General features: G+C 40.3%; 1 protein-coding gene across 2 annotated transcripts in view; it reads right to left on the reverse strand.

Moving 5' to 3' along the window:
• LOC116834877 (ABC-type organic anion transporter ABCA8-like) overlaps positions 1 to 22686 on the reverse strand; it is a 65823-nt gene extending 43137 nt beyond the window's left edge. Inside the window, exons 1-9 of one of the 2 annotated variants that reach the window (XM_032797277.2) lie at positions 22420 to 22658; positions 16569 to 16678; positions 15703 to 15913; positions 11873 to 12031; positions 10613 to 10713; positions 7411 to 7637; positions 5200 to 5338; positions 1936 to 2121; positions 424 to 571 (exon numbers count right to left, since the gene is read on the reverse strand). In XM_032797277.2, coding sequence (XP_032653168.1) covers positions 424 to 571; positions 1936 to 2121; positions 5200 to 5338; positions 7411 to 7637; positions 10613 to 10713; positions 11873 to 12031; positions 15703 to 15913; positions 16569 to 16670 — 1273 coding nt within the window. In that variant the 5' untranslated portion in view covers positions 16671 to 16678; positions 22420 to 22658. Of the gene's footprint in view, positions 1 to 423; positions 572 to 1935; positions 2122 to 5199; positions 5339 to 7410; positions 7638 to 10612; positions 10714 to 11872; positions 12032 to 15702; positions 15914 to 16568; positions 16679 to 22419 lie in introns of both variants that reach the window. The other variant, XM_032797278.2, reaches the window with a different exon arrangement.
• Positions 22687 to 22931: the final 245 nt, after the last annotated feature.

Below are 22931 nucleotides of genomic sequence, written 5' to 3' on the forward strand. Positions count from 1 at the left end.
TTCCAGCTGTGAATATCAGCCAAATCTGAACAAGAAGCTACTAGCTTGTCTCTATTAATTTTACTTTAAAGGTTGAGGCTACCTAAAGTGTGATATGAAAGCTGATTCTTGGTTGAAGAGGACAAGGAAGAGGGGATCAAAGGGGCTCCTTATGAGATGTGGTCTTATTTAGGAATCCACAGTGTGTTGTCTGGAAATATTGTTTAACAACAGTTACAGATGAAAGAGACATTAGCTGATCCACCCAATGTGCGATGGTAAATACTAATTCTACATTTTCCTTCGTTCAGTGTTATTCTATCATTACTTGTACTGCTTTGAAATAAGTGGGGGCAGGAGGCCTAGGGGAAGAGAGAGAGAATTAATGGAGCAAGTGTATGTATAAAAGAACATATACGGTATTTTAATTATAAATATACTTACCAGGCAAAACTTTATCAAAATAGATAGCCAATAGCATATATAAAACACTGTCAAAAATCAGTAGGACATAGGCTGTAAATACAGCATATGATTCCTCCATAATGTTAGAAAAATAGAAACCTATTCCATATTTTTCTAAATGTAAAATCTGAAAGGCAAAAAACAAAGATTAAGAATCTTCAGCTGAAAAACTAGGCACATAAGGTCAAAATTTTGATGAAATTTATGCAACGTAGTTATCCAAAGTTGCTTTGGGAAGTCCAGCACTATATTCCTCCCACCCTCCATTTAGTTTCTTTTCCTCACTAGAAACACATTTCTACTAACGAGAGGCAATGTATAAGTTTTCATTCAAAACTGCTCTAGAAACAGATTCACACCAGCGAAGTACAACCTCATATCATCATTTTGGGGCATATGTCAGACTTTTCTATTGGAGGCAATATAATCCAGTACAGACAAATTACATTCACGTCATGATTGCTTTCTTCATATGGGGAAACTGTAGCAAACGGACAGTTTTTCACCAACGTGTAGGCATGCATGAAAACTGCACTTGCTGGACACTTGAAAACTAGCGAGCAGCAAACTTTCTGGGGCAGTGTTTGTATAGCACTTAGAACACTGGCACCTTTAAGAACATAAGAACGGCCATACTGGATCAGACCAAAGGTCCATCTAGCTCAGTATCTGTCTATTGACAGTGGCCAATGCCAGGTGCCCCAGAGGGAGTGAAGCTAACAGGCAATGATCAAGTGATCTCTCTCTTGCCATCCATCTCCATCCTCTGATGGACAGAGGCTAGGGACACCATTCATTACCCTTCCTGGCTAATAGCCATTTATGGACTTAGCCACCGTGAATTTATCCAGTTCCCTTTTAAACATTGTTATAGTCCCAGCCTTCACAACCTCCTCAGGTAAGGAGTTCCACAAGTTGACTGTGCGCTGTGTGAAGAAGAACTTCCTTTTATTTGTTTTAAACCTGCTACCTATTAATTTCATTTGGTGACCCCTAGTTCTTGTATTATGGGAATAAGTAAATAACTTTTCCTTATCCACTTTCTCCACATCACTCATGATTTTATATACCTCTATCATATCCCCCCTTAGTCTCCTCTTTTCCAAGCTGAAGAGGCCTAGCCTCTTTAATCTTTCCTCATATGGGACCCTCTCCAAACCCCTAATCATTTTAGTTGCCCTTTTCTGAACCTTTTCTAGTGCTAGAATATCTTTTTTGAGGTGAGGAGACCACATCTGTACACAGTATTTGAGATGTGGGCGTACCATGGATTTATATAAGGGCAATAATATATTCTCAGTCTTATTCTCTATCCCCTTTTTAATGATTCCTAACATCCTGTTTGTTTTTTTGACCATTTTTTTAGTATTTTTAAATATTACCATTGTACATAATAAGTAGTATCCTAGCCTGGCAACTGTCAGGCACATACAGCCGGTTAGCAACCAGCTACAGCTTTCCTGCACGTGTGCTCCAAATAATTCACCCTACCTTTGAGATTCCAGTAACAAATGCAAAGGGACAGAGGAGACCCAAAGCCCATTCCAAGGGTGCAGGAAGTTTTTTCACCAATGTAATAAAGCTCAGACATGTAGAGAAAAAAGTGAGGAGGAATCCAACGGAGCTGGTGACTTTAGGCTTCTTTAAGAGGGAGCTGAGCATGAAATAGAAGTGGATCTGCAGATAAGGAAGCTTCCAGTTAGCGGAACATTTCCATTGGTGGTTTACAATGCATCATACTCATTGTGTCGGACATGTTAGGGAGAGACACTGAGTTAAGAGTTGGCCTTCGGGAGACAAGCTGGAGAGGCTACAGTCAGTGGGAGCTGGACCAGTGCAGAACCGTAAGATGTGACCTATCTGCAGAAGTTCATGACTTGACTTGCTGTGAACACTTTAGACCAAAACCAGGGCTGGCTCCAGGTACCAGCGCAGCAAGCAGGGGCTTTGGGCGGCCAAGGGGAAGGGGCGGCACGTCCGACTCTTCAGCGGCAATTAGGCGGCAGGTCCCTCGCTCCCTCTCGGAGTGAAGGACCTGCGGCTGAAGAATGAAGTGGTGGCGGTAGAGCTGCCACCGAAGTGCCACAGATCGCAATTGCAGCTTTTTTTTTTGCTGCTTGGGGCAGCAAAAACCCTGGAGCCGGCCCTTACTGAAACGAACCCATATTCAGGGTCTCTAGGGCAGTAGATCTTAACTGGGGGTCTGGGACCCCCTGGGGGGGACACAAGCAGGTTTTAGGGGGGCTGCCAAGCAGGACCAGCATTAGACTCATTAGGGCCCAGGGCAGAAAACCAAAGCACCACCATGCAGAGCTGAAGCCTGGAACCCCGTCACCTGAGTCTGAAGCCAAAGCCTGAGAAACTTAGCCTTGCGGGGCCCTCAGCGGTGTCGGGACCTGGGCAACCACCCTGCTTGCTACTCCCCTAATGCCAGCTCTGGTTTTTATATGCAGAAAAACAGTTGCTGTGGCACAACTGGGCTGTGGAGTTTTTATACCATGTTGGGGGGGGGGGGGGCTCTGAAAGAAAAAGATTGAGACCCCCTGCTCTAGGGTATATATGTGTGTTATATTAATTGTGTGTGTGTTTTATTTTACAGAGTAGCTGGGTGTCCTTTTAGTAAAATTGTTTCAGTCAATTTCACTTATAAACTCTCTCTCTTTTCTGGGGCTGTTTCATTTTCTTCACCTACTAATTTAACACACATCCAGATTTCAGGTAGCCCCCGCCCCCCAGTGATGGTCTAATTTTTTGTTGGGTTGGTTGGTTTGTTTTTGTTTTCTTAAATTCTCCTTAACTATTAGTTTGTCACTGATTCACATAATTTTGTGGAGTTTTTAATACTCTTTTTGGCACACAAAAATGATGAAGATAACTAGGGTAAAGAAAACAGGTTAGTTCTACATCCATCAGTAACGTCAAAGCTCGGGAGAAGATAACCTTCAAGCTTTAGGTAACACTAGAAATGATTAATTCCAGGTGGTCTCTCTCTTCATGCATGCATGCGACCAAATATCATCAATAAATAATATTTGTACTTGCACAAGTAAACATATCTCTAGTCAATTAATTAAGAACATAAGAACGGCTATACTGGGTCAGCCCAAGGGTTCAGCTAGCCCAGTATCCTGTCTTCCGACAGTTGCAAATGCCAGGTGCCCCAGAGGGAATGGACAGAACAGGGCAATTACTGAGTGATTCATCCTGTCATCCACTCCCTGCTTCTGGCAGTCAGAGGGTAGGGACACCAAGAGCATGGGGTTGCCTCCATGACCTTCTTTGCTAATTGTCATTGATGGACCTCTCCTCCATGAGCTTATCTCCCTCTGAAACACCTTGCATTGGTCACTGTCAGAAAACAGGGTACGGGGCTAGATGGACTATTGGTCTGACCCTGGTTGGCTATTCCTATGTTATCTAATTCTTTTCGAACCCAGTGATAATTTTGGCCTTCACAACATCCCTAGGCAACAAGTGCCACAGGGTGACTACATGTTGTGTGAAGAAGTACTTCCTTATGCGTATTTTAAACCTGTTATCTATTCATTAATTTCATTTGATGACCCCTAGTTCTTGTGTTATATGAAGGAGTAAATAACACTTTCTTACTCACTTTCTCCACACCGTTCATGATTTTATAGACCTCTACCATATCCTCCTTTAATTGTCTAACAGCCTATTTAGACCCATCATTTTGTCTGTGAAGTTGGGATTATATTTTCCAATGCGTGTTGCTTTGCATTTGTCAACACTGAATTTCACCTGCCATTTTGTTGCCAGTCATCTAGTTTTGTGAGATCCCTTTGTAACTCCTTACAAAATTACTCAGGATAGTTAGGTCCAAAGCAGACAGTATCATCTGCAAATTTTGCCACTTTGCTGTTTACCCCTTTTTCCAGATCATTTATGAATATGTTGAACACCACTAGTCCCAGCACATTACTCACCTCTCTCCATTCTGAAAACTGACTATGTATTTCTACCCTTTCCCCCTTGTCTTTAAACCAGTTACTGATCCATGAGAAGACCTTCCCTCTTATCCTATGACTGCTTACTTTGCTTAAAAGCCTCTGGTGAGGAACCTGGTCAAAGGTTTCTAAAAGTCCAAGTACACTATATCCACAAAAATGCCTTTGTCTACATGTTTGTTGACCCCCTCAAAGAATTCTAGTAGATTGGTGAGGCATGATTTCCCTTTATAATAGCCATGTTGACTCTTCCCCCAACAAATCATGTTCATGTGGGAAATCTTGATCAATATCATGACTACTGTCGTTTAAGAGCCTAGTGGAATCACTCTCTCATCTTCTATCTATGGAAGTGGGAAAGAAGGGGAAATTCAGAAAGTTATATTTGGGCAGTTTTATTTCATAAAATTAAAGTAGCATGCAGCACAGAAATCACTTAATTATTTACTGCCCACTACAGGATTCCATGGGCACAGACATTATATATTCCCTCTCTCAAAGTTCTGTAAAGAAAATTGGTCTTTGTGGATGGATTTGAGATTAAAATTCACTTTTGTCCATAGCCCACAGAGTCTGGTGTCTGTAAATTCTTTGGATGGTAATTCAAATAATGTCCAATTATGAGATGAAATGAGATTTAGAGAGATCGTTTCTTCAATTACTGTGACTACAGAAAAGCTACAGTGTTGGGCCACTCTCTGATCTGCCCTACGACTAGTAGCAATGTGGCTTATAGAAATTTTAAACTTAGAACATGGAGAAATTTCATTTTAAAATCCCAACTTACAGATGCTATGCCATAAAAGAAAAACAGAAGTAATATTGGAAAGAAGCTGCTTGTGTAGAAATATTCATTAATCGTGACAGCTGTCAGCAGACTGGCCATAATCAAAACACAAACAGCATACAGCAAACTCCAGGATAACCTAAAAATGAAAATATATTGTTATCTTTCTGGATAATTGATTACCGTTGTCATGATTTCAGCCATATGGCAAATCTCATTATTAGTGTAACCCCTTTGGGGTTTAGAGAGCATGGCCCCTTTAAATCTTTTTCTCAGGGCAGAGGGGGAGAGTAAAAAAAGAAAAGAGGGAAACTCCAGGGGGTGGCACTGGAGCTCCAGGAAGGGAGAAGGGCAGTTGGCAGGCCCTGGAGAAGTGAAACAGGGAGAACCTGCCTGAGGAGGACAGGTCCAATCGGGGACAGCCCAGGACAGGTGCCAGGAACAGCCCTGTGCCGGGGGGAATCGCCTGAGAAGGGCAGGCCGGAGCTGGACCCAGTTTCAAGCTGCCCAGAGCTGCATGGGGCTGTGAGTACTGTGGCTTATGACTCTGCACTGGGAACAAGGAGGGAGGTTGTAGCTAGTTAAGTGGGGAGGTGGTTGCTCTGGGTGGCTTTGCAGAGAGCGGCAGGAGAGGGCACCGGAAGGGTTTGTTGGGGAAAAGTTTCACTGGCACCGAAGACGACCAGGAGCCCCCAGTGACTCACCACTGGACTGAAACTTTGCTCAGGACTCCCAAACTCTGTGTGCAGACACGTTGCTCAGTGTCTGCCTTTCCAGACCGTGCTACCACTGGGCCCTTGGGGCCTTGGTTTGGATGCAGCCCTGTTCTACTGCTCCCTCTATATTTCCCCTTGTTGTTTTTCTCCTCTCTTCCCTCTGTAAGTAAATATCTCCCTTTGTTATATCCTGTGGGTGGGTGTGTTCACTTCGGGGGGTTTGGAACAGGTGCCCCTGGGGTGGAAGGGATTTCACGTACAGTTGTGACATTAGTAAGGCATTATACAAAGGAGATTGACAGACAATGAGCTTGGGAACCCATCTGTCCCTCCCATGGGAAATGAGCAAGAAGGTTGAAGGGGAGGAGAGTTCTGCCAGGTCTTCCTTAGATTGTACTCCTTAATCTTTCCACCAATGGAGGTACTGTTTGTCCCCAAACACCACAGATATCAGGGGACCAATGATTTGCAATGCCATCTGCTTGGAAGCCTCATCCATCTGTGTCAGCTGTCAGTCTCCAGGCCAGCTATGACTATGCTGCCAGGACTCCTACACCTATACCAGGGACTTGGTAGAGTATGAGAAGGGGAAAACACTACAGTCTGTGGCTGTATTATATTTTCCCCCTCATTTCCATAAGTCTTGTGAGAGATGATGTTCATAACTGCAACCAACCACTCTATATGCGCAGTCCAAAGACAAGAAGGGAAAGTTACCCTGGAAGCGTCTGAGCCCTCAGCCCTGTGAGAAGAAGAGATCTATACATAGATCTAGTTGGTACAATGGGTCCCAGGGTTTTTAAGAAAAGCAAACATACTAGATTCATAGCTGAATTCCACACGTTGTCTTATTACAGGTCTCATATGACATTGCCTCTCTTTCAGGTTGCAAAAATCAATGATATCATCAGCTCTCTCTAACCTCTGCTTAGCTTCCTAGTGTTTATTCCTTTTCCTTCTACTTTTATCCCTTTTACCACTGTTATAGTCCTTATTGATGTTAAGTAAATACATGTTAGGCACAAAAAAATCTAATACAATTTGGTAACTTTTTAAAGGGCACCAGCTCATTAACTAGAGGTTCACAAGTCCTAAGAGTTGCATTGTTTTGTAAAGTTTTCCAGTGGAGTTCCTGTTAGGATATTATCCTCAAAAACTGAAGAAGGCCTCCATCCCCTTCAAAAAAATACTGGTAGTAGCAGAGTAAGATTCCACACGCTGCCCCAAACAATGCACCTTGATCACATTCTGAAAGGACAGCCTTTAATGGTAATGGGGTAATGTCCACTCAGTCCTTGGCCTCTCCGCTTAGGCTATCCATAAGGACGCCAATCTAATTGAGGTTGGCTGTTTTCTTTCTGTGAGTTCCTCCTGCCCGCGAGAAGCTGGACGGAAATTGTCAATTCATTTTACAAATACTGAAGAATATATGTATTCTGGCAACTATTAACTTAAGGCAGTAAACCTATGCACTTCAGCTACTTGTGTTACTCACCAGAAGGCTGCATCCTGTAACCCCATAGTCTTCATCAACACCTTGAGTTTCCTTTTTTCTCTTGTAAGACTGATTGACATAAAGTGCATAAATGGAGAGAAACACATTGCAACAGTAAAAATGATATAACTATGTTCCAGGGTAATTGATGGTATGATAGATGATGATCCCATACGGATACCACTAATCGATTTCATTTCTTCCCAGACAGAATGATTTGTCGTTATCTAAAAAATTCAAGTTAGCATTTAATTTAGTTTTATGTAATGAAATAAGGTCATAGTACAGGGTTATAACATATCACTTAATAACGCTAGTGGTGCTGTAAACAAATCATGTATTTCTGATGACTTCTACCTTCTCCTTTCTGGCCTTGAGAAATGCAGACTTCCTCCTTCAGGTCTACTCAAAATATGGACACTGAGATTGTCTTCCTAGCATGTTACTTTCATTACACCACCACTTCTCTGCCTCTTTACTCTGGGTCTCTCTCGTCCTTCTGTCAAACACCACATATCCATCTTTTAAGGCCTACCCTCAGCTCAACCTATCACCTCTGTAGGTTATATCAAGCCAGGACCACATGCCTCCGCTCTCCCAGCAATGGCAGCCGTCATGATATGCTAGCTCAGTTCTCTCTCAAGCACCTTCACTCTGTCTCCCAGGCTGCCCCTCATTCTTAGGAGGAGCTCCACGATAAATCTGCAAAGCCACAACACTATCCTCCTTCAAGTTCCTCCTTAAAGCTCACTACTACCACGAAACACTCAATAGCTAGGAAACTGACGTGCTAAGAATGTGGCTTATTATATTAAACAATCATTTCAGTGTTGTCTTGGTCTCCTCTCCCCTTCCCCCTGCTGGTTTTAATTCATTTGGGAGCATATGCCTGGACTGTAAGCTCTTTGGGGGAAGGGACTGTCTTTTTATTACATATGTGTGCAGTGCTAGCACAACGGGGCCTCTAGGCACTCTAGGTACCCAATACAAGATAATTACATAATAAAATTAGTCTTAATACTAACACTGACAACACTAAATTTCTCAGCAGACATCCTCCCTTTCTGAGTTTATAATGTTGCACGTAATGAAATCCTGTGCTAGGACCCATAATGGAGATGGGTGCAAAATAAGAACTTGAACAGAATTGCAACAGGGCAGAGATGTACAAACAAAACATTTAAAAACAACGTTTCTTAAAAAAGAAATTAGGTGAAGTTAAAGCATAAACCAACATCAACTGCTCTTTAACCTCACGTTACCCAGGAGGCCAGACTTGATGACCACAGGGGTCCCTTCTAGCCTTGGAATCTATGCCAATGCTAGAAATTATAATGGTTTCCGCTGCGTATTGCAGCCAAAACCTTTCAAGCCATGAGACACAGACGTGAGATAAGCCTTGAGGCCTGGTTTGTCAAGGATGTCCCTGTAAATATCTCAGTAGATGGAAACCATCATGAAGAATTGGTTCTTTCTTGAGCATTCACAAATTTGAACCTAGGGGGAAGTTTCTGAAGGTGCAACTGGGAGTTAAATACTTAAGTACCACTTGTGTCTTTTAAAACCTTCCCCCTAAACTTTGAGGCCAGGTTACCTTAGTGATAGCCCCTCTCCTCTTTATCATGCCAACAGTGGAGATCAGGCTGCACATTCTTGACAACGTTCCTTACGTTTGGTCTGCTGGGGACTAGCTGAAGAGAATTCTCAGAGGTGAGACTCTAGCTCTGAGATTAGCATCCTATGCTGATCTGAAAAATCCCAATTTTTTTAGCCCTTAGAAGATGCTGCAAGGGCTCCCGTACCTACTCTCTCAGACCTTTAGTGGGTAAGATGAGCAATTGTCATGTTTTGTCGTTTTTCTAAAATGACAAGAGGCACCTCTCAGAATGCTCTAGGCTCCCTTGCCAAATATTTCAAGACCGATATATCATCAAAATAAATTGCAACTCCATAACATACAGTCACGCAGCAGAAAAATAAACCAAACTATCCGCTGTCCAGACACACAATCACTAACAATATTTGCTCATTCAGCAGGTTTCTTAAAAAGGCACACCGTACAGCATGCTCTGAAGTTTAACTGATTTGGGTCATTGTTGACCAAGGACAAGGGGAACATTTCAAAGAAAAGAGGCCCGCACAGAGAACGCCCTTCCAAAAGCTCCTCCTTTGGGTTGAGGGGAGTACCTCTGCAGATCTTAACTGCAGCAGCGTAGCACAGGGAGAGAGGCATTCTCTCATTTAAGAAGGTCTGAAGCCATTTAGGGTTTTAGAGGTCATAGAATCATAGAATATTAGAGAGGTCGTCTAGTCCAACCCCTGCTCAAAGCAAGACCAACACCAACTAAATCATCCCAGCCAGGGCTTTGTCAAACCAGGTCTTAGAAACCTCTAAGGATAGAGATTCCACCACCTCCCTCGATAACCCATTCCAGTGTTTCACCACCCTCTTAGTGAAATAGTGTTTCCTAATATCCAACCTAGACCTAGGTCAATACCAACCCTACCCTAAAACCTCAGCTATCCAGCCCAGATTACGGCACATTGGTGGAGCCTGCTTGCAGCCAAATACTCCAATTACCAAATGGACTGATGTATTCCACACTAGCTTTAGCTTCTGAGTGGATTTAAAATGTAATCTCAAATGGAGCTGTAGTCTCAAAATGGCAAAGGAATTAATTACAGTCCAATGGTCCACAGTGGAAAGAACAGTTGAAACTTCCTTGCCAGATTCAAATGATATAAAGTGGCCTTGGCTACTTCTGAAAGATAATCATCCAGCTATAATCTGTATGTCAGTACCCACTAGATGTTCCAGTTGGATGCTGCTGGGCAAGCGTGAGTTGCATTTCACTCGTGGTCTGGGAAGTTATTTGTGTCAATATGCTTTGTAAATTTTACCATTTCTATTTTGTGACTTTTAACTGATTGTAATTTTGCACAGAGATTAGGAGGGGTACATGTTTTCTAGATGAAAGTAAAAGTAGTCAATTCCTGCAAACCATTCAGGATTCTGCGTTATTTCACACGTTGTTCTTTGGTAGAAGCTCCCAAAACAAGATGATCCATCACTTTTTTTTTTACGATGCAATAATTCCACGCACTAAAAAAACCCTGATCAAAGAAAGATTTATTTTGCTTGATGTTTAAGGGTCAAGTTAGAAGAAACAGAAAATAATTTCAGTGCAAGAATTCTGCTTACTTCTATAATAGCAGCATCAATGCTTGATTGCAGTGATAGAAATCCTCTGTACCAATATTTTGGACTTTCACAGTATTGTTCTGAAAAGTTATAACAAGAATCTGCAAAGATGAAAGGTCAAGTACATTACTTAATTGTGTGTAACAAACATTGTAATGCAATATCAAGGTTGAGATTTTAATCCCACAAAAGTCAAGAAATTCAGATTTAATGGTACTACAAGAACAACTCTGCAACAGCAACAAGCTCTCAAGGATAATGGAAATATCAAAGAATCAGCAGTGTATTGGACTCGTTCAGCGTCATCCCATGTAATAATAGCATGACCCCACTTCAGTGGATACACTTGACAGCGTCTCTCTTTTCTCACTGCTCCCCACCTGAATGCCTTAAATGTGCATGTGAAATGCCAAAGCTTCCACTTACTTCAGTGGCACAGGATCAGCTCTGTACTAAGGATCTGGGCATATTATTTTAATTCTTTAGATGGTTTACAACATGCCCAATGATTTAGCGTTTTTACAGTTTCTAATAAAGGCTGCTTGACTGCGATCTTTGGCTGGCCAAAAAACGCAACCCAAAACCAAAGAAGAAACCAAAAACCCTGGTATACCATTGTCTGCAGTGCTGAAGGCATTTTCACACCCTGCTACACTCAAGTGCCTCCTTCCTGCCCTGAACAACTGTGGTTCAAGGTGAGAAGTGAAGGCAAAGTCTCCATGCCGAATCAATTCTTCACTTCACTTTGTAGCCTCCCAAAAGAGCAGAGACCTGAGGATGCTAGTTCAGTCCTCATCAACCATCAGTTGATACATTTTGCTAGTAATTTTCATTATTTATATGGAGTGCATTTGGATGTGTAAAATAGACTACAGGGCAAAAGTAAAGTATAAAACGCATATTAATCTACTCCACAAGGCTGATCTGTCATGCACCGACCCTACGTGATGAGACACGGGAAAAGACTTAAATGGAATGTAACGTATCAAGTGGGATGGAATATTTCAGGTAAAATGGAGCAATACGCCTAAATCCTCAATTTAAAAACAAACAAACAAACAAACAATTTCTACCATCTATAAAAGAAAGTTGGTGTTGTTGGATTTTATTATTTTGTTACAAACAATGAAACAGACTTAAATTGGTGGGTCTTTCTAGGTCAGAAACTCTCATGCAGACTAAGGGCCAAATCCACTTCAATGAAGCTACGCTAATTTACACCAACTGAGGATCTGGCCATATTTATTTATTTTTAATTACCTATCTGTTCAAAATGCTCATTTGGAGCAATCACATTCTCGGTATGAAATCTGAGGCAATAGGAGAAGTCGTCGTTAAATACAACCCCGACAATTTCCTCATTCAAAATCCATGCTGCCTCCAGTGCTTTTTCATCTTCCATCACTTCTGTTTTTATACCTGTGGTTTATACAAAAAACATTATGATCAATAACTACAACACTGAAAATGTCAACACAGGAATTTTATACATGTAGCCAGTTTTGCAAGGTGTACATCTTTCCCCTCTGAGTTTCTGTTCTCTAGGCCAGGTATATTTGTAGATGCTTTGAGTCACATTCAATTTGATTAGCTGGGGAAAAGTTAATACGAAAATCTTAAGTTTAATTGTGAATTCAACAAGAGGTAGATACTTTACTCCACAGATGGCAATGTATCTAGAGTTATCTAGAAATAACTACTGCATAAAAATAAAATACTCCCAAACTAAAACACCCAGGATCCAACACCTGCAAACTTCTACTAGAAACTGTGGAATCCATACGTAGATATACAACTGAACTTTGCAGCTGGTCCTTATCTCAATAATGGGTTGACTGAAAACCTAGATTCTAATACAGTACACTCCGTTTATAAGAATTATTGATATAAGCATCAACCACATATAATGATCAAAACCACTGGGACAAAATCATTTCTACACTAACCATGGTAAAATACTCTACTTATAAGAATCACTTAGGGGCACACTGACTACTTGTGATGGGATATTCAGTCAAGAGCAATGACATGTAATAAGCCAATAAAGCTGTTCTGAATTTGAATTTGATGACATCTTGCATTTTTTGGGCACGTAACATGTATAAAATATTATCTCTGTGTAAAAAAATAAGTTGTGCCGTTTATGTGAGAGTCGATCAACATATTAGGAAAAAGAAAGATGCTTTTTGCAGACAAAAAATGCCCTCTTCTGGAGTCCTGAAATAGTCTTCCCAAGACCAGCCAAAGATATGCAGCTCAGAAATTGGGCATTCCACAACTGACATTGTCTAAGATTCTTAAAGCAGGGAGAGCATTGTACAAAATGAAGGAGATAAAAAACAGTGCGGACAGACAAGGTACCTATGGTCGAGGCCGTGTTTATAAAGTAGATCAGAAATGCCAGAGAGAGAGAAATACCCCCCTATGTGGACTGTTGGTGATGCAGAAATCAGAAGAACTGGTGGTGACCCTGGGCGTTACCAACCTCAAGGCTTGCACTGGCTGGTTTGAGCACTTTCAAAAACAAGATGGGATAGTTTTTAAGACAGAAGTCAAAGACACGGACTTTAGGTCACGTGAAGAATGGTTAGAAAATTAGTGGATTGAAATGAGACATGATTTTGCTGAAGAAGACATTTGGAATGCAGATGAAAGTGGAATTTACTTTCAAGCCCTGTCTGATGGCATTCTCAGATTTAAATAGAAAATAAAAAAGGAGGGAAGAGGTCTATAGAAAGAATTACTGCTCTAGTCGCCTGTTCCATGACTGGTAAGAAAAAGGACATATTCATCATCAGGAAAAGTCAAAACCCATGGTGTTATAAAAATCTGAGACATCTTCCAGTCCACTATGCTGCCAAGTCATCTGCCTGGATGATGGGGTATCTATTCGGTAAGTGGCTAAAAGGACTGGAATCAAAAAGTTGGGGCCATGAAAGGAGAAAGATTTTGCTACTTGTGGACATCTGTGCAGCCCACATGATGAAAGATCTGAGGAATATTCAACCTGAATTTCTCCCAAAAAACACAACTTCTATCCTTCTGCCATGTGACCAGGGAATTGGCAGTTCTGATAAGGCATACTTTCATAAGCAAATGGCTCGCACAGTGTTTCATCACATTGATGATGATGAGAACAACAAAGCTCTGGCTGTGGAGATGGCCAGGAAGATCAGTCTTTCCGATGCCATTCTAATGCTTGCAAATGCCTGGTCGGACGTCAGTGCTTCAACAATTGCTGCAAAAAAGGAGGTCTGGTGATTGCAACTATGGCAGAAGCAATTCTTGTTAAGCCACCAAGAGGACTCAATAGACGTGAATTTGAAGAGTGGATAGACATCAATGACAAGGCTTTTACTATGCAACCTGTCTCTGATGATGACATTGTGACTGAATTCAGAAACCAATTTGAAGTGAAATCCGAAAACGATGCAGAGGTGGACTCTCATGATGACATGGTAGTCATCCCATCCTTGACCCAAATGAAGGATGCAATGAAAACTAATGGTCTATTGTACAGGGGATTCAATGATTTTAACCTCCTGCATCACCTCGACAAGGAAGATATGGTGATACGCTGAAATAAACATTTATGTTATACCACCTGTTTTGTTGTTTTACATTGATATTTATGCTATAAAAGTCAGTGTAATGCACTTTCGTATGTCACGTTTGTTGCAGTTTATGTGAGAGATTTTTAAAATGTGTATCTTTGGATCTTTACATTAAGAGAGATATCGCTCCAGTAACTCACACTTTGTGTAAAGTTGTAACATGCTGCACAGTATGAATAATACCTTGAAAAAAAGCACCAGGTAAGAGATTGGGTAATAATACATAATAATATGTTGCTCAGTGGAAATGTTGGTATGGTTGGTAGAATGTTGGTTTTGTTCCATGCTGAATATGTTTAAAGTCTAAAGAATTTAGTTATGGTAAATGAGATGTTTCTCAATTGAATTTAAAAAGCCAGTTGTTTAAAACGTAGTGGTCAATTTAATCCATTCTTTGCAATTCTGCTTGTAAGAATCAACTGCTTATAAGAATCAAATTTTCCAGGCTAGATGTGATTCTTATAAAAGGAGTGCATTGTACTCTAATTACTGAGAGTTTGAAATTTAGATCATGGTTTTATGGCACATGGTTTTATGACTCCGCTTCCCAGTCAACAAAAGGTTTTTTTTATATCATTTTTTAAATATAGTTTTATAACATTATTCTAAGGAAAGTTTCTGATCTGAGTTATTTATTTCTTATTAGGACCCAAACCTGGCACCACATATGTCAATATCAATGCCAGCAAGCAGCTAATTAATTTAATTTATAATCAAGTATTCAGTGGGAAAGCATATATTGTTTCAACTCCACTGTCTTCCTTTCTGAAGCTCCTTCTATCACTGCTGGACTCTAAGGTGCAGTTAATGAAGTTTCTAAAATAATGACAGAACTATTAAAATTCAGTCAAGTTTGTCAGAACCTTGCTTGTGGATCAGGCTACTAAATATTTTCATGAAACTGAATTTCAGGAGTATTCCACAAGGGAATAAACATATTCCTTGATGCTGTTGTGCTGTACTGTGAACATTTGTTAGCATGATCCATCAGGAATGGAAAATTAGTTACTATAATTGCCTGTTAACACTCCTCCTAGAACAAAACACTTACAAGCATTCAGAGAAAATTACAGGTATTGGATAATGAATACACAACTATCTGTGACAATGAATGGTATAGAATGATGGCCAAAAGTAACAACTGGATTAAAAAAAAAGAATTACGGTAGATATATTCATTGAGGATGCAACCACATTGCTCAGGGTGTCCCTAAACTTCCAACTGCCAGAAGCTGGGACTGCATGACAAGGGATGGATCACACAAAATTGCCCTGTTCTGTTTATTCCCTTTGAGGCATTTGGCAATAGCCGCTGCCAGGAGACAGGATACTGGGCTAGATGGACTGTTAGTCTGACCCAGTCTGACTGTTCTGATGTTCTTATGAATATTGTACACTAGCAGAACGTGTTAAGACACAGTACAGATATGGTAGCTAAAGTGATAACAAACCTAAATATTAATGGGCATAACGTACCTATCATGACAGAGTCTGATGCCACTTTATTCATTATTTGTCTCGTGCTGTCTGTCATGGGTGTATAAGCAACTGTAATCCCAGAAGCATTATAGGCAGGGTCATCTAATCGTCCCAGGAAAGCCAGAGGCACTTCAGGATTTCGGTAATTTATTGTGAACATAGATACCAAGTACAGCAGAAAGAGAAATAGGAGTGACAGGATCCATTCCTGGGTAATGGAAAAAGAGTAAATGAGCAGTGAGAACAGCACAACAATTTCAGAGAGAATGGTTCCTCCCTGATTATCAGATAAACAATAAAGCCAGTCAACACATTTTAGATGGAACAATTTTCCTTCAAAAAATGAAGTTTCAGCAAAATCTAAATCTTGTCGCAGAATATAGTCACTTTAACATCATTCAGAGCTTACAACTTTCACATCTGCTAATGCCTGAAAATCCGAGCTACAGCAATGCAAATACAAAGAGTAATATTGCCTATTAGGTCAATGAAACACAGAGCTCAACTCCTCGTAAAAAGGTCACTGTTTTTACATGAGTGGATATAATATGAAGACGGTGCTCTGTGCGTCACCATAAAACCATCAGCAACTATTAAAAGTGAAGAGTGGCTTCTATAACAATCCACAGGTGAGAGAGTTTCTGCTGTTGTCTGTTGCAGCAATGAGAAAAAGATCTAGGATGAGTGCAAAAGCCTTGCAAAAAAAACTGCAACAATTGGGGCTTTTCAAATATTGTCTCACTTTTACTACTCTCTCAAATTAAATTGGGGGGTTTTGGGGAGAGGGGAACGGAGAGGGGAAGGAGGAGGAGGAGGAGAATAACCCTCTCCGTTTTGTTCCCAAACTATTTTTTTGTACTTGCCTGAAAGGTCTGCATTTTCATTCTCCATTTGATAAGTAGATTTTTACACAAGAGAGCCTTAGTTTGCTGACACAGAGTCATGTTTCTCTGAAGTCTCTGCATTTCTGGATCTAGACAGAGAAACAAAAGGATGTAAATTCTAATAGAACAAATCAAAGAAAAAATAGTTGTATTTGTACAACGCTTTGCATCCAAGGATACCAAAGCACTTTACCAAGCTAAGCAATATTTCCATTTTACAGATTTGGAAACCAAAGACTTGCCAAGGTTTCTTCATACAAAGGAAGTCTGTGTTAGCAGAAAAATTGAATTCAGATGTCTCTGCTCCTCGACCCAATGTGTTAACTAATAGACCATCTCCTTTCCTGGGGCTTTGATAATTAAAGAACTCACTTCAGGTGCTCTCCTTTACCAAAAATGTTCAGAGTGGGGAGAAATACAAGGATAATGAAAACTTTTCTGTTGTAGATGCAGGGGTTTCTTAACTTTTTTCTCTATAAAATTTTCTCTAGAAGTTAAACAACATACAGTAGTACCTCATTTTTAATTATATTGATACTTTCAGAAAAAGTGTATACGCATTCTGCTGTTTTTAGTTTGAAAGTATTATTTCCTAAAAGGACCTCAAAACAAACGATATTTGTAATGTGAAAAATAGAAACCCAACTTACTAATATGCATTCATGTATATCTGGGTATGCAAAATGGTACTAAGAAATACAAAATATGTTTTGAATTTTCAGTAGACTCCTAAATAACCTAACAATGGTAGAAAACCTTAAAAAACTAGAAAAATCATTATTTTCACATCTTGGCCTACCAGTAAACAAAAGTGTTAATTTCAAATTTAAAGTCAAACTCTTCTGTTTATTATAAATGTATACATAGTTTTAAGAAACAGAGCCTGCAGTCCTTCAAATCATTTGGAATTATATGTAGGGGTGCTGCATTTAGCCCTAAATAATCATTAAAGAGATGAGTGAGCAAGACAAAAAAGTATTGTTCAAACCACCACCACAGTGTTGAATTTGAATTCAGCCCCTCTTATTCACTAAGGGCTTGATCCTGCAAAGTGTCAAACAACTCCTGAAGGTGCTGTGAGCTGAGCACTCTTTGCTTCTATGGAAGTCAACAGGAGTTGAAGGCATTTCCACATCTTGCAGGAACAAGCCCAGGGACATTCTTGAGTGAATTTTTATTCCCCATGATAGTCACGTAAAGAGAAAGAGTAATGCATGTTGTGACAATATTTATCTGGAAGCACTGGAATGGGTTACCTAGGGAGGTGGTGGAATCTCCATCCTTAGAGGTTTTTAAGGCCTGGCTTGACAAACCCATGGCTGGGATGATTTAGGTGGTGTTGGTCCTGCTTTGAGAAGGGAATTGGACTAGATGACCTCCTGAGGTCCCTTCCAACCTTAATCTTCTATGATTCTATGAAGTGTTTGGCTGCCACCTTTAAAATTCCTTTCAAGTTGGGAGTTATCCAATCAAAGCAGAATCAACAATATGTTTGGTTGCCTAAGTATCTCCTATCTCAAAGACCACATCTAGTGAACACTGAAAGCATTAGTTGTAGAGAATTGTTTGATCAGTCCATAAGGGTGAGCTACATACACATAAATCAGTCAAGTTTGAGTAACTGGTGAAACACTGAAGGGATTACATATATGAAATAATAGTCTCCTAGATCTATTTACAATCACAAAGCCAAAATGCAATCAACTATGGTATGGCTTACTTATGCTTTCATACAAACAGATGTCCTGACCTTCCAAGCATTAGAGCTCAGTGACAGAGGCAAGGTGGGTGAGGGAATATCTTTTATTGGACCAGCTTCTCCTGGTGGGTCTCTTCCTGGAGGATTCTCTGCACCTTGAGGTCTTTAAACCACGATTTGAGGACTTCAATAGCTCAGACATAGATTAGAGGTTTGATACAGGAGTGGGTGGATGAGATTCTGTGGCCTGCATTGTGCAGGAGGTCAGACTAGATGATCATAATGGTCCCTTCTGACCTTAAAGTCTATAAGTCTATGAGAGAGAAGCTTTTAAGCCACACTGAGCTCTTCTTCAGTCACTCTCACCAACAGAAATGGGTCCAATAAAGGATATTATCCTCTCTAATATCCAGGAAACACCACAACTACCATGACACACGCACAGCTTAGGATAAGACATCTTTGCATCTGATCCTTTAAAAAGCCTGTAGCTGAAATAAAAGGAGCTTGGATGTGTTTCATTGTTTTCCCTTTGAATATTGCTTCCAGATGTTGCTGACTGGACAGCTGGACTTTACTTACAAATGATGCCAAATGCACTTACGCAGCTCAGTTCCCCTTACTATTGTGGTGTGTGGTTTCTTTTTTTGGGGGTATAGGGGTAGGGAGTAAAACATTTGCCTGCTCCAGATGCAATAGGTTCAGATGTCTAATTGCTCCTTCAGTGCTAACACAGGAACCTATCCTGGAATGTGCTTGTGCACCCTCCCCTGATGTTGATTTCAATGGGATTTGAGATCGTTTGGCATGATATAGTTGGTCTTGTTAACATTTTTTCTTCAGACTTGGAATTTGATGACAAATAGTGCAAAAGAAGGAGGAGAAAAGATAGAAGTACACATCACACGTTCACCTCTTGCTTATGTGATTTGCTATTCTGAAGTAGCAATGTACACAAAAATGTGGCACAAACTAAAGTTATTTATCACATTATTTTATTATTCATTATTAATTATTATTATTATTATTACAGGTGAACTTCTCTCTGCTACTAAAGCCAGAAGGAATGCCACTATAACTGAAAGCGTAGGACTGAGGTAGGCTATTCCAGTGAGAAATTACTCCAGTCATTTCGTAATGGAGTACATCTCTCATTTTAGGCCAAAAATTACCTCTTAGTAGAACAACTTGCTGCTGCTAGTTATTTATACATGGGAAATGTTGAATTAGAAAACTAAGGTTACAAGAAATTTGGTTATAAAATTAATTCCACATTTCAAGCTTCCTCCTCTACTATGCCGGTCTCATAAATACATACATAATATAGAGCACTTTACATCCTTAAATGTCTTGTACAAATATGAACTAACCTTTAACATTTATCTCACATGAGTGTCCTATCCCCATTTTACATACAGGGAAACAAACATAGAAGCAAAGTGAAGTGATTTGTGCAAGACCTGACTGCAAGAGTCTGATCCTGATCCCACTGAGCCAATGACAAAATGCCCATTAACTCCAGTGGGCAGGATCAGATGGAATTTGGAGCATAGGAGATGGAGGCTTATCATGGCACTGAAGATTTGGGGAGCAAATGAGAATGAGCAAGTAAGGGATCAAGGAATCTAAGCATCTGCAGGCACAGGGCCCTTCTCATGAGAGGAGTGGATGTTTTTTAAAAAAAATTAAAGAAGTTTCACCATTAGACACTTGGGTGTGAAGAATTTTAGGTTGCAGACTCATACCAATGTGTATAAAATTTTCTTTCAGAAGATTAAGTTTAAAAAAGAAGTCAGAAACCCAGGCAATTCAGAGTTAAACTCTAACTTCCACAGCAAACCACATAACTGCAGACAAATCACCACCACAGTCCAAACTCTGCCCCCAAGAGATAACAAAAATCAACATTTGTACTTGGAGAGGACAAAAAACAGTTCCCCTGTACAGCTGGAATTGAGCTTTCTGCAGAGTAGCTATAATAAACTTACTTCCAAATTAAGTCAGCTGCAGTTTTACAGATTTCCAGAAATGCATTTCCATCACTCTGCAGATGAGCCAACAGAAAACAATTTTACTTTATCCTCCTAACCAAACATTCACGACAAGATCCACACAACTGCATCAAGCAATCAACGCCAACAATTTCACTATTACTTTCTTAGCCATCTATAAGAGACAAGTAAGCTAACCAATCACAAAACTGCAAAAATAATGCTATGCAGTACTTTCTAAATGAGTCTGAGAATACTACATTAGAGCAATTCTTCTGGGGCAGAGTTAATCTAGTGGTGATGATTTACATATAATGTGGAAGTACAATTTTATCTTTCAATTCCTCAGTTGTTTTCTATCCTAATAGAGGTTAAGCAGTAAAACTGCACTATAGCAGATCTCTTTCTTTTTTCACACCTACCAGATTTCTATGGCACATTTCCTGGGTTTCTAATTTTATTTTTAAAACTCCAGTGTTCTAGAAAGATAATATACACTGGAAACGCTGATACATGCCTGCAACTTTAACATCACAAAATTGAAACTCCTTGTGTGGGAATTGCAAAGAAAATAAGGCATCAGCTACTAATACCACTTCTACTGTCCTTCCTCCATAAACCAGCTCAAAGACTATGTCTACACTATAGAAACTACACTTATATAGTGTAGACGCTGAAATAGTTTTTCTGTCAGTGTAGGAACACCAAATCACCAAAGGACAATGCTTGGTCTACACCCGAAAGTTATATCAGTATGGCTACATGGGTCAATGCCAGAAGTGGTGCTAGTCCACTGAGGGCCTTAAGAAAGAACATTTTTGGGATTCCCCCCTGCAACACATACTAATAAACTTGTTAAACAGAGGGCAAGTCAACACTACAGCACTACACTGGTCTGGTGAAGGAGCGCTCGCCCACTGGCATAAGAGCTCCACCTTGGCAAGAAGCGGAAGCTATATCAGCGGGAGAGTGTCTCCTGCCAACATAACACTGGTGTGGACAGCGCAAAACTTGTGCTGCTTGGGAGTAGGGTGGGCTTTTTCACACCTCTGAGCAACGTAAGTTAGATCAACTTCACTGGTAGTATAGACCTGCCCAGAGTAGAGAGCCCCCTTGAGTGGCTTGGGGCCCTAAACAATTATTCATTTTGGTTATGCCTAGCATAAGCTCTGGTCAGCTCTGTGAAAAAACACCCCCCTGACCCACGGAGCTATGCCAACATAACTGTCAAGTGTAGATGCAGTTTAGTCAATGAACGAGCACTTCAGTCTAACGTAAGGTTTGTCTTTGCTATGGAGACTCAACCAGCACTGCTACGCCAGCATAGCCCTGTAGAGTAGATGCAGTCTACACTGATAAAAGGAGTTGTTCTGTCCAGGTAGCTATACCACCTCCATGAATGCCAATAGCTATATCAACGGAAGCACCTTTCCATTGACGTAGTTGTGTCTACACTGGTGGCTATGTTGGCATGGCTACCTGAGTTAGGAATGTGGGTTTTTTCACCCCCCTGACCAAGTGTAGACTAAGCTGTCAGTTGGGAGCTGGTGTTCCTACATTGACAGAAAAAACCCCTTCTGTCCATGTAGGCTGCATCTACACTACAGGGCTATGCCAACACAGCTGTGCTGAGACAGTCTGCCTAGTGCAGACATTCCCCTTTATTAGCACAATGCTGCAGTAAAGGGTGGAAAACGGTGGGGAGGAATTTTCATCTGTGTTTTCAAAAAAAATATCTCCCCACTGGAATTTTTAAAAAACATGTAAAGGAAACATGTCACTTTTACACATATTATATATATGCGATATTTAATCTGATGCCTTCTTTTAAAACCAGAATACACGCTGCAGAAAAGCATGCTCTGTGAAAAGCTGAAAAATTGTTAATGGATTGTTATTAGACCACAAACAAGAAAAAATAAAGTAATAAAGCCTTAAAATGGCAATAAAACTTCAGTAGAAAGAATTTAAACTTTATACTTTAGAAAGATTCTGCATCTGCTAATCAGGCAGTTCAAACAAGCTTATAGTAAACAAAACAGCAGGGCACACTGGAACAATGTTAGTTTTAGAGCTTTTAATTACCAGATGTTTTCATACACGAGACATCAAATGGAATTTTAAAAAATAGAGATCTTACCTTAGGGGGAAAGTTTTGAGAAGTGTTCAGAATATTTGCTCTTGTAATGGATCTGTAAATAATGCAGATGTGTTCTTATTCCTGCTGTTACTGTCTAATCCTTGTAATGACACTCCATGCATGCTTCTTTGAGGCTCCTCCCACCCTTCATTTCAATATCTGCCAAAAAGGCCTGGCTTACACGACCACTTTGGTTTACTTCATTAGCTGCCTCCTCTTTGGCAGTTCTTCAGACTGCTTTCTTTTCTATAGTGCTAACAGAGGATATTGCTGCCTAGCTGCTGCAGGAAAATTCCTTTCAAAAGTTAGGTTCAGGAAACTCTTGAAACTTTGAATACAAAAAAACAAAACAAACAAAACAAAAAAACAAGCTCTGCCTTGTAAAATCCCTTGTTCCATTCTGCAAGAGTAGTAGCTGACTGTACCAGTAGTTCAACAATGCTTTGATGTAGATTAAAGGTAGGCAACCTATGACACTCGTGCAAAAGGCGGCACGTGAGCCGATTTTCAGT

This window comes from Chelonoidis abingdonii, chromosome 13 (assembly GCF_003597395.2).
Source record: "Chelonoidis abingdonii isolate Lonesome George chromosome 13, CheloAbing_2.0, whole genome shotgun sequence".
NCBI classification, from domain to species: domain Eukaryota; kingdom Metazoa; phylum Chordata; order Testudines; family Testudinidae; genus Chelonoidis; species Chelonoidis abingdonii.